Source organism: Gobius niger (genome assembly GCF_951799975.1).
Source record: "Gobius niger genome assembly, chromosome: 10".
Taxonomy (NCBI): Eukaryota; Metazoa; Chordata; class Actinopteri; order Gobiiformes; family Gobiidae; genus Gobius; species Gobius niger.
In genome coordinates, this window is record NC_136861.1 from 517,317 (window position 1) to 531,598 (window position 14,282).

The 14,282-nt window shown below is 45.0% G+C and overlaps 1 protein-coding gene across 4 annotated transcripts in view; it reads left to right on the forward strand.

Moving 5' to 3' along the window:
- Positions 1-14,282, forward strand: part of kcnc3a (potassium voltage-gated channel, Shaw-related subfamily, member 3a) — a 75,754-nt gene that overhangs the window by 28,667 nt on the left and 32,805 nt on the right. For all 4 annotated transcript variants that reach the window (XM_079565447.1, XM_079565445.1, XM_079565446.1 and 1 more), the window contains exons 2-4: positions 1,399-1,530; positions 4,188-5,049; positions 11,481-11,687. In XM_079565447.1, the coding sequence (XP_079421573.1) occupies positions 1,399-1,530; positions 4,188-5,049; positions 11,481-11,687 (1,201 nt within the window). The remainder of the gene's footprint in view (positions 1-1,398; positions 1,531-4,187; positions 5,050-11,480; positions 11,688-14,282) is intronic.

Sequence of the window (14,282 nt, forward strand, 5' to 3'; positions counted from 1 at the left end):
CCGATTTTCCCAATTGTTTTTCCTTCTTATTAATTTCCCCAAAATGATTCCCTGTTTTTGCCCCTTTTTTTCCTCAAAACAAATTTTAACACAATTTCTTCCTTATTTTTTAGCCACATTTCCCTCCAAATTATTCCCCAAGTTTCACACATTTCCTGTCATTGGAGATGAACTCGATATTGTAAATGTGCAAATCTTCTTCTGTTTTCTGGTTCTAAACAACACATATTTTAGTATAGATATTTTAGTATAGATATCGGATAAAGCATCATACTCAGCCCTATACATGACCTAACTGGGTGTTTTGTTTAGACATTATTCAAACAGGCATTTCACCTCTGATGTGTGTAATAAAATCATCTTCAAAATCATTTTTAAAAATCCTGAGGGCCAGAGTTTCTATGCTGGAGGGCCGGATATGGCCCTCGGGCCTGACATTGCCTATCCCTTTCTAGGCCATAATACATTACAAATATTTTTGAATAGAAAGAGGTATTATTATTTGGGACCCCCTACAGATATATGAATGTTTATGCTCCGGAAAATGGCTGCCATGTTGTCTATGATCCAAATGGTTGATATACGACTCAAAGTTAGATTATAACAAGCCCAGTATTTTCCTTTTTAGTCAAAATCGAATAAATAGATTTAAAGATCTGGGGTCGCTCCGGCTTAAATCGTTTGAGATAGCGATTTGAAGGTTTGCCGCTGATTGGCTGTTTTGCCAAATGTTACACCCACCCATTCACAGCAATACTGCCACGTGATTGGCCCAAACCACTGGTGGTTTTGTTTCTAACAGATCGGTGGAACAGCACAAAACGTATTGAAACCTATTTTAAACCAGATTAATATTGTTAAAAACGTCTAAACCAGCAAAAACGTGCTGTCCCATGCTGCTGGTCATCAATAGAGTTGGGAATGTGATGTCATATCGCTCAGCATTATGGGATTAGCAGCAATTGTAAACTAATGCAGATTTTAAAAGTAAAATACTGTGAGTTATTATTCACATTAAAACACTTGGACACCACAGTGAGTTAGATGAATGTACCAGCAGTCACTCAGCAGGTAACAGAGTTGTTTCATGGATTTTTTTTCTCCACGTTTTATACTGTTTTAGCTAATGTTAGTCAATGGAAATGTATGCTAACAGCTGCAAAGATGGCGGATCTCCATGGTGACTGTGGGATTTCCCGAACTCTATAGGTATCATTCTCAAAGACAGCACCATGTCGTTGGGCTTTTTGTGTGGCTTAGCACTGTTGCTTTATTTGTCCGTGTGTCATGCAAGCCCAAGACAATTTTCCCTTTGGGACAATAGAGTTGAACCTAACCTACTGCCCAGCAGAGGATGAAACTGACCTCTCTGCTCTTGTTTTTGCTCTGTGTGTGCAGTATGTGGCCTTTGCGTCGCTGTTCTTCATCCTCCTCTCCATCTCCACCTTCTGCCTGGAGACACATGAAGCCTTCAACACCATCTACAACAAGACGGAGAACGTCACGGTGGGGAACATCACTCGTGAGGAGGTACCTGCCTGTCTTTTTAACTACTTATTATGTTATATCACATCCAAACCTCTTCAGTAGAGCTGCGCAACATCAGAAAAGAAACTTTAGATGACACCATTCGGACACAGTAACCTCAATTAAAACAGGGGTGTCCGACTTCCGCCCCAATGGAGTAAGCGAGGTTTTCGAGCAGCCCTGCCAATATCTCAAATATTTGTAACTTTCCAGACGGACTGATAGGACCAGCCGGAGATATATCGTGGGTCTTGGATAACTTTCGCTGTCAAACAAATCCCGCAAACTTATGCAGAAAACTATTCAGGCAACTTCGACCAAGGCTAGCCAGCTAGCTTCAAAACAAACAACAACCAGGGAAGTGACATGACCACGATTGGAGGCAGACGGCCCGGCTCAAACATGAATACCATACTTCTAAAAGATCCGTTAAAAAAAGGGTCAATTTGTAAAATATGTAATAAACTGTCAGATATGGAATATATACCTGCATCTCAATGGACTAACGCCAGTGATACACTGCACGCGCCTTTCAGAGCCGAGCGCCCTGAGCGGCCGAGCGCCCTGAGCGGCCGAGCGCCCTGAGCGGCCGAGCGCCCTGAGCGGCCGAGCGCCCTGAGCGGCCGAGCGCCCTGAGCGGCCGAGCGCCCTGAGCGGCCGAGCGCCCTGAGCGGCCGAGCGCCCTGAGCGGCCGAGCGCCCTGAGCGGCCGAGCGCCCTGAGCGGCCGAGCGCCCTGAGCGGCCGAGCGCCCTGAGCGGCCGAGCGCCCTGAGCGGCCGAGCGCCCTGAGCGGCCGAGCGCCCTGAGCGGCCGAGCGCCCTGAGCGGCCGAGCGCCCTGAGCGGCCGAGCGCCCTGAGCGGCCGAGCTCGTACATGTAACTGCAGGCGAGCGCTGAGAAGCGCCACGCTGTTAACTCCACCCCTTTCTTTGTTGAACTGAACGCATGTCTTGGCCTCAATCAACTTGATGTCATCCACCTTCACTGCTTTCCTTTAGGGAAAAGTGACGAGGCCACAAAAAAGAGCAGCAGAGTGACTTGAGGGAAAGTCTTGATGTGGAAAAATGACAAGGTGGTGTAGCTATACTGCCATATGTCAGGCAATATTCCTCTCTCTTTATGAAATAAGCACCCAATACTACTACTATAGTCGTAATAATAATAATTATCATAATAAAAATCATAATAATAATCTTAAACTTGTATACACTCATATAAATAATCATACAATGCTGGACAATCTTTTATGTATTTAGTAATAATGTGTTTTATACATTTTCTGACAGAAATCGGCTTCGCACCGCGAGCCGCAGACGAGAAAAATGCGCGTGGAGGCATTTTTGAGTTTAGGAGCGGAAGCGGCTGAGGCGCTCGGCTGCGGGCTGAGGCGCTCGGCTGAGGCGCTCGGCTGCGGGCTGAGGCGCTCGGCTGAGGCGCTCGGCTGCGGGCTGAGGCGCTCGGCTGAGGCGCTCGGCTGCGGGCTGAGGCGCTCGGCTGCGCCGCCTCGGCTGCAGTGTACACGCACGAGAGCGCGCTCATCTGATAAACAGGGACCAACTGAAGCGAGCCTTGCGAATGCACGCGGAGAGGCACTCCAAGACCAATACGGCTACAAAAATGCGTCCAGTGTATCATTGGCCTAAATCTTCAGTCTGTGCTCATCATGGACTGCTTGGACACCTTTCCAAAGTACGGCTTTCCAAAATGTTCCATGGGGTGAACACAGTGTGTGACCGGTGTGGCCAGGAACAGGCTTCACTGGCTCACACCTTTTGGAACTGTCCTAACATAACAGTTTCTGGACTAACATTTTCAAATGACTGTCTGAACTGTCTGTTGTGGAACACAGTTCCACCCTGACCCTGTGCTTGCACTTTTTGGATAACCTCCGGTAACGGCTAATCTTATTAATTATAAAACGGTTATTAAATTTGTCTCTGTGCTATCGAGAAGACTGATCCTACTAAACTGGAATGAAAAAAAGCCAACCTATGTTAATTTGTTACAAGATGTAATCAAACGTCCTATTGGAAAGAAAATCCAACTTGGACTAAAAGGGAAGGTCGATGATTTTCATCTGACTTGGGATCCGTTTCTGGAGTACTTCAATAAGTTCAAGCAAATGTGTAAAAGAAGAACAAATGAATGGCCTGGAAAAAACCTTTTTCACTTTGTCATTATAGACCAGATATAGATGCATCCACCGCACCTTAGACTTAACTTTGACCTAATCGCTAGCATGCTAAAGCTAGCACCCTGACTTCTGGTCACCACCAGAAGAGTCTCCAAATTTCAACAGGGTTCTTGCTAATGAGGTAATCACTCGAAACGAGAAACACAATCACAGTTCCTGCATCTTTTATGCAACGAATGTTGGCCTCCCTCAATCACATCAGATCGACTGGAGGGTGACCGTTCTGAAGGTTCAGGACAAGAAAACGAGGACGAGCAGTAGCCTGAATGTTGAGTTGAATGTATCACTTTACAGCAAGTTTAGTGCTGTGTAGATTGATGAAAAAACAACAAAAAACACAAATTTAATATATCTTGGAAAGAGGCTGTAACATGCAAACACAGAGACTGTACAGAGAATACGTTTGCTATAGATCTGCCATTTTCCTCCTGAGCGATCCTGTGAAGAGCTGTGTTTTGTGCTTTCAGATCGTGTTCGAGGTGGTGACCGACAGCTGGCTCACGTACGTGGAGGGAACATGTGTCATCTGGTTCACCATCGAGGTGATGGCCCGGGTCATCTTCTGCCCGGACAAGGCCGAGTTCTTCCGCAGCGCTCTCAACATCATTGACTTTGTGGCCATCGTGCCCTTCTACCTGGAGGTGGCCCTGAGCGGCCTGTCCTCCAAAACCGCCAAAGACATTCTGAGCTTCCTGCGCGTGGTGCGATTCGTGCGTATCCTGCGTATCTTTAAGCTCACCCGTCACTTTGTGGGCCTTCGGGTGCTGGGCCACACATTACGGGCCAGCACCAATGAGTTCCTCTTACTTATCATCTTCTTGGCTCTGGGGGTGCTCATCTTCGCCACCATGATCTACTACGCCGAACGCATCGGGGCCGACCCAGGCGACCCAACAGGGGCCTTACACACCAGCTTCAAGAACATCCCCATCGGGTTCTGGTGGGCCGTGGTGACCATGACCACGCTGGGGTACGGGGACATGTACCCGGAGACCTGGTCGGGGATGCTGGTGGGGGCGCTGTGTGCGTTGGCTGGCGTGCTGACCATCGCCATGCCCGTGCCCGTCATCGTCAATAACTTCGGCATGTACTACTCTTTGGCCATGGCCAAGCAGAAGCTCCCCAAGAAGAGGAACAAGCACATCCCCCGTGCGCCGCAGCCGGGGAGCCCCAACTACTGCAAGCCGGACGCCCTCGCCATGGCAACCGCCTCGCCGCACAGGCTCATGGGGAACGTGCTGGGGCCCGGCATGGTGGGCTCCGGGAGCATGATGGGGACTGGAGACTGTCCGCTTGCCCAAGAGGAGATCATCGAGATCAACAGGGCAGGTGAGCTGGAACTGGGATGCTGCCAGACTTATTATTGCACTCATCTATCTCATCTAACACCGAGCCAGATTTAAGACAAAATTTACATTTTTATAGAATTTTTCTGTCATTAATTTAATCACCACCACCGCCATATTTCCCCTCTTGAACAAATGTTATCTTATGTCAAAAGGAAAGCCTGTCTCTTCCCATTATTCAGATTTTCAATTTTGTAAAACAACTGATTTTCATGTGAAAACAGAGAAATGAGCTATGACCACAGTGAGTTAGATGAATGACTTGTAATCCCCCTTTTCACCTCATGTCCAATGTTTCATATAGTACAATAATCGCGGGAGTTAGGTCCTAAAAATACCCCGGAATAAACTAAAACCACAAAGTAGTCAACTTAAGGCTGTAAAACCCCTCACCACACACTTTATACACTTTATACACCAGTTCACACAGGTTCTCTCTTATGCCGGGTGTCACTGTGTGATTTTTACATTCACATTACAGACGTGGGGATGGAAACATCCTGAGCTGCTCTTGTCTCCGACCAAAGTTTTATGGCAGCGGTTTCAGCTTCAGAAGGCCAGTGTTTAGCTGAGGCGAGCGCTACATGCTAGCGGTGTTTATTTTCACGGAAAAGGGCAAAGAAAGTCAACGCGGAGTCGGACTCGCTCATGTCCGGCCTGTGACTTTGCAGTGTGCGCTGATGTGTCGACGGTCCACAAAGATCCTCTCTGCAGCGAGACGATGGCTCACTCAGGACGCCTAACACAATGTGTGTATGGTGCAAAATTGTACTAAAAATAAATCCACAAAACAGCGAGGCTGCGAAAGGTGCAGCGCGTTATAGCGAGGGACCAGCGAGGGACCCTAGGACGTCTCCAGTCCTAGGGGCGGGTGTTAAATGGTCAAATATTTTGAATTTAATTTAATTTTTTGTAGTTTTGTGCAGAGCTAAAGTGGATTAGCAAAAATAAAAGTGGCATAAAAAGTCATTCTCATTCTTTACCTTCCCCAAGGACCCTGAACGTACGAGAAGTGGGTCAACTTTTAAGCTAACTTTGCTAAGGTAAAATAAATAGCTATTTGCTAAATGTTTAATGTCAAGACATGCGTTAGCTAAATCATGCATACATTTTCTAGTCAGCATTATGTAGTACTTAGATCTTGGTTATTTCCTGAAATGCAAACATAAATGTGTGAAATTCAGTATGTTTACCTGCTGTTAGCCGCTGAAGTCTTTTCTTAATGACTTCAGAAATAATGAAAAATATTGACGCAGGACTCAATCCCATTAAACATTAACACAGATCTTAAACTTTATAAAACTGATGAGGAAATGACCTAGTGTGTCAATGAGAGGGTTTACAGGTCCATTTAGTTTAAGGTTGTTACTCCAAGTTTGTACAAACATTCTACAGACCAATCAAGTCCAATTTCTGTTTCTATCGGACCTTTGCCTCTATTATATAGCAGAGGCCCACGTAGCCTGTCAATCATGCTGGACATGCACCGGCTTAAAACGGTGAAAACGGCAAATGTTTCTCTGACATAACGAAAGACTAAGAACAACTGCTACTATTGTGTTGCTCTTGTGCCAAGTTCAAGAACCTAATGTGGCCCTTGCATCAAAAAGTTTACCCATACCTGCTCTATAGGCAGGTTATCATGGTAATCAAATGATATTTCATCACAATTTGACAATTATTCAGGTTCATTAATCCAGGCTCTATCGGGCACGACACTGTTAAGGAAACTGCGGCATTGGAATTGAACCTGAGACTCTGGAAGTGCGATAAGTAACAATCATTATCGCAGCTAGAAATGCGGCGTCAACGACAAACCTCAGCGATCCTTCAGCCTCCTGGTTAAGTTGGTCAGAGAATTGCCCTTGCAGCAGAGTGCCACAGCAGTTCCATAAATCCTCAGAGGTTTTCCCCGTTAGCGTTCGCCGACACCCGAGGACGGGGAGCAGATCTGGGGTGTGCGTGTGCGGTCCTAGGAGGGCGAGGGGGATTGTAAATAATCTGCTGATGTCTCTGTTCTTTTGGGAGTGTGTGCACTAAAATAGACTTTAATTTACGACGGACAGAAAGGCTGAAAGAAGCGTATTGCCGCGACTGCGCTCCCGCGGCCCGGCCCGCTCCTGACACAGGCGCTCGCCCTCTCCCGGCTAATGAACGTGTCCATCATGAACGAGCGCCGCGCTGTTCTGACACGCCATCCGTCCGGGTGTGTGTGTGCTGGCAGACATCTACTGGAGGCTATATACAAACCAAAGGATTTCCGACATCAGCGGGAGAGATGGGCCAATGTAGCTTTTTCGCTTCCGACATCAATGCTGGGGGTTTGAGCCTTTATCCGATATTAACCGATACTACTGCTACTGTGAATGAAAAAAAAAATTCAAACGAGATGTTACAGATCACAGATCAGAATGATTAATAAACTCATTTCTCCTAATTATCCTCGGTGAGATAACAGCATAAAGCGATCACATCATTACAAGTATAATATCAGATATTGCAGTTCATAAAACACTTGGTCACTACAGCAGTGGCTATTTTCTTGAATTAGTTGGTCCAATCATACTGCTAGCATTAGCATGCTTTTGCTAGTCATGGCATTTTGCCTGGTGATCCAAAAATACATTTGTAGACGTTAAAGCAGTACTAAGTAACTTGTTTACCTTAATATATCCTTTGTGTAGTCCCTCTGGGGGTAATACAAGTGTTGATGGGATGATTGGGGGGTCTTTTATCTCCCCCTGGTGTCTCTGGCCAGAAAACCACAATACGTTTGTTAAAGGGATATTTCAGGATTTTTGACATAGGGCCTCATTATCTAGTTATCCAGAGAGTTGCTGATTTCTGGAGATATTTTTTTTTGTAATTCATGCAGTTCTTATATGTGAAGAGTTTCGTGGCGCTAGGCTTGTGCTAGGCTAGTGCATGTCTATGGTATCAGCTAGCCTGCATTAAAAACCGTGTGAGCCGCTCCACAGAGCACCTGAGGCTAATCACTTATAACACCAGACTGACCATATAGACCATAGAATAATTTTAACCATTTTGCATTTAAAATAACTTATATTTGAGCAGCAAGAGCTTAGTGGTTACACTCTGGATAACTAGGAAATGAGGCCCTATGTCAAAAATCCTGAAATATCCCTTTAAGTGTGACGTCACAACTTCCGCTTCCGGGTACGAGCAGGCCGGCAAATATGCGAGAAAAAAACACTTAAAAAAAACTCTTAAAAACAACCATCAATATTTCTGAAACTCAACAGGGAGAGGCTGAAACTACTTATTTCTCATTAGCCAAATATTCTTTGGTAAATATTACTTATTTATCAGGCCCATTAGCCAAAAATGCTGAACCTACTGATATAAAAGTATGTTCAGTAACTCTCCGTTGAGTTTCAGAAATATTGATTGTGATGTGATGTGAACATTTTTGCAACTTGACTGCCACCGGACCAGAGCAACCAATGCACACTAACAGAATCACAAAGAAGAAGCTAACATGCTAACGGGCAAAGCTAACTGCGGGCTAGCGCCACTTAACCAGTATTTACAGCCAAGTTTGAGTGAAAATAAAAAAATCTGTTATGTAATTGGATGTACAATATCCCACTGTGACTTTGTCTTTTCTGTCAGTTGCGCTTATGGCCTCTAGGGGCAAGAGTTACTTCGTACTGCTTTAAAACTAACTCAGCAATTGAATTCTCCAGGTTCTGGGCTTCAGAATGAGGAGCGGCATGTTCATATTCACTGAGATTTAGTCTGTGAAACTTAAATTGTGAGAGCCAAAACAGACACACAGTGTTTATTAGAGAATGATTCAAACTAAGCATGTTTTTCTGAAGCTCCATAAAGGCCTCTTTGCCTCCTGTTGCAGCATGAAGCTGAAATGATGTTTACCTGCAGCTTCACACGTTTATCTGTACTTCGATGATAAAGTGCAGGAAAAATAAAACAGGCTCTACATAAAATATTAAAATCACAAATCGAATCATTATCACAATATCTGTGTGAAAGATGGCCAGCCCTGGTCTGTCCTTTGACCCCCGACCACCACCTGGTGGGTGAAGTGTCTTGCCCAAGGGCAGGGTAAGATTACATTTTACATTTCAAGTAAAGAAAAGTCATTTTCTTCTGAATATCATCTGCTTCAAGTGGAATCGTTACACAAGCGTCTTGGAAGCATGAGGAGATTTGTGACGTCTGTTGTCTAAAAGTAGTTCAATGCAGTGAACTACTTTTAGACAACAAACCCCTCACTCTGACGGTGCAGCCTGATCAAAGGCTCATTTTCTCTGCTTTATTTGGAAATAGAAAGTGCCATTTTTGTGATATATTTGTTTCATATCAGTCTGTGAACAATAACACCTGCACTTTCAAAACGTTAAATACTGTTATCATTGACATGAAAGCATTTGGACACTGCAGTGGACGCTCTCTTCTCTTTATGCTGCTGTGAGGTCATGTTAGTTTATGGACAATGGGCCTCATTCACCGGTGAGAACATTCAGGAGGACAGGAGGATCATGCTCCTGATGGAACCCATAGTAATGAGTCATTCAGTATATATTTGTACAAATTAAATCTCAAAATCAATAATCATATAATATCATTTGGTAGAAAAAGTGCACCATCTTAACCCTTTATTAGTTTGGTAGAGCCCACTTTTGAATCATGTGATGTTTCTAATTCTGCCTATCACTACCATTCGGTTCAAGTTTGTAATACTCAAAATATCCAGTTTGGACTAGTGTAGGTTTGGGTTGGACTAGTTAGAGCTGTTTTAGACTGGTTTAGACCTGGTTTAGACCTGGTTTAGACCTGGTTTAGACCTGGTTTGGACTGGTTTATGCTGGTTTTGACAGGTTTAGAGCTGTTTTTCACTGGTTTAGAGAAGAGGTTGGTTTCAACAAGGTTTAGATCAGGTCTGGCTGGACTGGTGTGTGCTGGTTTAGATCAGGTTTGAACTGGTTTAAGGCAGGTCAGAGGTCTATCAAAAAATAAATAAACATAAACTAATAACATTGATGTTTGTCCTTCAAATGCTTCATAAATACAAAAAAGGTGTCGGTGAAAAGGGTGAATGAATTCATGTAAATATAATTATATAACAATTTCAGAAACGTTATCTGTGAACACAGACTCAGACAGTAAATGTGTGTGTCCACATGGATTGACTCATGCCTGTGAAAACGCTGTGATTCATCTATCAGGCCTGTGTGAGGCGCTGTGGGGCGACCAAAGACAATAAGAGTGTAGCTAAAGACTGTAGATGAATGGTTAACAGAAACGCTGGTAAATACAATAGATTTAGGATCCACAGAAGAGATGAGGAGGTGAAGTTATTCATCAGACATATGGGAAATAAGGCCAGAAAAACTGTCACTGTCCCGGACTGAGGAGTCACGTAAACAGCGTTTTCAGATCTTTCCACTCTGAGACCTAGTTTGGAAAATGTTAGTTTACAGACCCACAAACGGTGGGATTGATCAAATATTTTTGCGTTTTGTCCTGAGCAGTCTGAGCAGAATATTTGAAAAAGTAATCGTATCACAGAGCAATGGCCGCTGGCTGCTCTGCTTTATGCCCACAAGCCCACCTCACTAGAGGCCGCCATTGCTCCGCCATTGCTCCGCCATTGCTGGAGTACTTCCATATCGCCGCTGGTCCCCCATTGAAAAGCATTGGAGTTTAGACACGTTAAAAACAACTTTAAAGCCTGGTCCCAATTTTTTGGAACTATCTAGAGCTAGATCTTCCTCCTGAGATAACGCTGGGTCAGTCACAATTTAACAAACCAGGCTGGTTTTCGTAAGAACAATTTCTGAAATCTGGTACTTAATGAGGGCCGGACTGTTAGCATTGGAGCAGCGCGAGCTACACGTCACGCAAGGGCGGAGTCTACAGTGAAGATCCCGCCCTTATGCCCTTTTAGGAACATGCTTCGTCAGAGCTGGGGAGGGGGAGCGTGGTCATTATGGTAAACGGGGAGGAGTGAGGAGAAGCTGTCCATTTATATATACAGTCTACGTCACAGAGTCCTGATTACCCCTTTAAAAAGTAACTTCGTTACTTTACTGATTATATGATTTTAAAATGACTGGTGTGGAAAAAGTAATGCATTAGATTACTCATTACTGAAGTTGGAGTAACTGGTTACTGGCATCACTGGTCCTGAGCTTGACCTTGTGTGGACAGGGTTAGGAATGTGCCTTCTTAAGAACGTATTTTAAAATGTTCATGAGGCCCATTGGACTCTATTGTGCTTTTTTTAATTGACTTATTTTTAAACTATCCAGACATGGGGGCGAACGTGCAAACTCCACACAGTTCAGGAATAGAAATGTCTAACCACTCCACCACCATCAGGTTTTCCTTTCGTTTTGCTGACGTCTCTCCCTGTGCGTCCCTCTCCAGACTCCAAGCAGAATGGAGATGCGGCGAACGCTGCCCTGGCCAACGAGGACTGTCCCACCATCGACCAGGTGCTAGGGGACGAGCGCAGTCCGGCCACCGGGGGGCTGTGCTCCAACACCAGCCGCGAGCGCTACCCCCACGACCGCGCCTGCTTCCTGCTCAGCGCGGGCGAGTTCCAGCGCACCACCGACGGCAACGTCCGCAAAGGTAGGTCCCTCCAGCAGGCGGCACCGGGACGGGAGCTCTGGAGCGACAGCAGCCTGGGCTCTCTGCATGTGTGGACTTAAAGAGGCAGGGTGATCGCACACGGGCTCGCTCAACGGTCACACAGAAGGCACGCGTGGTCACTGTCCAGCGGGTCACTCTTATACTGATGCTCAGGGTGCAAGGGCAACCAGCTGGAGATGAGCCGAGTCTCTGAAGGGGACGCTCCCAATTGAATCTTTGTTCCTATTTTTAATGCAGTTTGTACAAATGTAACAGAGCAAATACTAGAAGACAACAAGATTAAATGGATTCTTTAATCAGCTGTGAGCTGTGAGCTTTTAGTAAAAGTCAAAATATAGTATATACCTTACATCCGGTTAGTGCTGATACCACCTCATCCTCCCGCTGCGTGGTCGAGGCCTGTGTATGTTATAAGACTTCCCCGGCACCGGCCCCCCGGGGTCACGGCACCCCGGGGTCACGGTATCGGCACCCCGGGGTCACGGTATCGGCCCCCCGGGGTCACGGCACCCCGGGGTCACGGCACCGGCTGGGTGTTTGGCTCCAGTTTGGCAGAGCTCGGCCATTTACCGAGCCTGTCCATCCTGAATACACGCTTTTCCAATTCTTTACAAAGAAGTGTATCTGGGATCTTCCAGTTCCCCATGGGGGGTCATTGGGGGGGTGATTGACAGGCGTTTTAACCAATCAGGGAAAAGCCGGATATGACGCAAGCGACATGCTGCGTGTTTTGTAAACGAGGAAGTTGGTGGTTTTTCCGAAGCGTCGCCCAGTAGAGCGGAGACAAACGTGAACGCTGTAGTAGGAGATTGGATCGATATAAAACTTTTGGAGATTTGATCGGCTGTTAGTAAAGTTCCAGTCGGTCCTGCTTGAACAGAAACAAAAAGCAAGAGTGGACGGCAGGCCAAGCAAACATTTACCATGACGGACGATACACAAACAACTGTAAATCATCGTTTACCCTAAAATAGCAAAAAGAAATTGGTTGGGCAAAGAAGTCAACACTCTAAAGGGCTCATAGTCAGCCGTCATTCACAGTTTTTTGTAATCACGCAGCATTCTCTCATTTGCGTATTTGATTCAGGATCCTAAAACTGTAATACAATGCAACATGCCCGCAAATAGCCCCCGATAAAGTGTTTTTGCACGTACTTCTCTGCACCTGGCATCAGTATAAGACCCCTGTGACAGTGACCACTCCTCCACACCACAGCAGGAAGTCAAGACACATCCAAACTTCATCCATTCACATTTCACATGTTTCCCACTCATGCTCTGCCTCAAACCCTCTGACGTCTGTGATCCTCACGCTGATTCACACTGATGAGCTTTAGTGATGGAGTAGAGTCAAAACGATCGTACGATTTGCCAATAACGTGGTTACGTTACAATACACCAAAGCATGCAGTCTATTGGAAATAGGATGGAAGAGTGAGTTTTAGCCATTAACCCAACAGAATGTGATGTAGCATTTATCCCAGAGGACACTTTAAACCAGGGGTGCAAACATATGGCCCGTGGGCCGGATCAGGCCCGCGAGATGATTGAATCCGGCCCCTGGCCTGTAGAGCATAAATGTGAAAAAGAGTAAGTCTCTAGCCCAATCCTGTGCGGAGGCCTTAAATGTAAAAAAAAGGAAAGAGTTCCACACGTGTCCAGCAGAGGGCACTGACATAACAAGAGCTCAGGATATGAACAACACATTATATAGTAACGTGGTAAATGGACAGTCTGCCCCAGGGCGGCTGTGGCTTCAATAACAGCTTACCACCACCGAGTGTGAAGTAAATGAATAATGACTACTATGTAGTACTTTGAGGAACTTGTGACACAGGCTTGTAAAGTGCAATACAAGTGCAGTTGGGGCTTTGACCAAATCACAGCTCATTATTATTCATTTATTGGGAAACTTTTCTCTACTAAATGCGGCCCCCGACCCAAAATGAGTTAGACCCCCCTGCTTTAAACACTCAGAAGGTCAATCCATTTTTAAATGATTTCTAACTATTACAAATTTGCTGACATCGTTGGCTTCCTGTTGGCCAGTGTAGGACTATTGACGACTTCCTGTCCATATCTTTAACCTAAAAGACAAACAAAAAAGGATTAAGGAAAGATAAACATAAATGTATGTGTTTTCTTTTCTATTTTGTGTTGAAATAGTTTTCATGGCGTTGTCCTCATATAAAGTACTTTGGGTTCCGCAGGTGCTGTTGTAAAGCGCTGTACAAATAAAGGCTGATTGATTGATAGACAAACCCAGTCATTTTCAAAAATAATGTGTGGCTTGTGAAGATTGTGGGTCTATTTTTACCATTTGTTAGCGTCATATTTACATTAGCATTTAGCATCAAGGCTAAAACACATTTACCTGTATAAATGCTTTTTGACACACAATCTTTAAACATTCATCTATTTCAACAAGACATACTTTAACTTACTCCCCCTCGGGATTAAACACAGTGGATCATTACAACACATTCAGAACTTTACACAAGATGTAAATGCTTCACCAGAGGAGAATTCTGTGTTTATAAATGCAGCTGTTTTAGCCTTGAAGCTAAAGGCTAA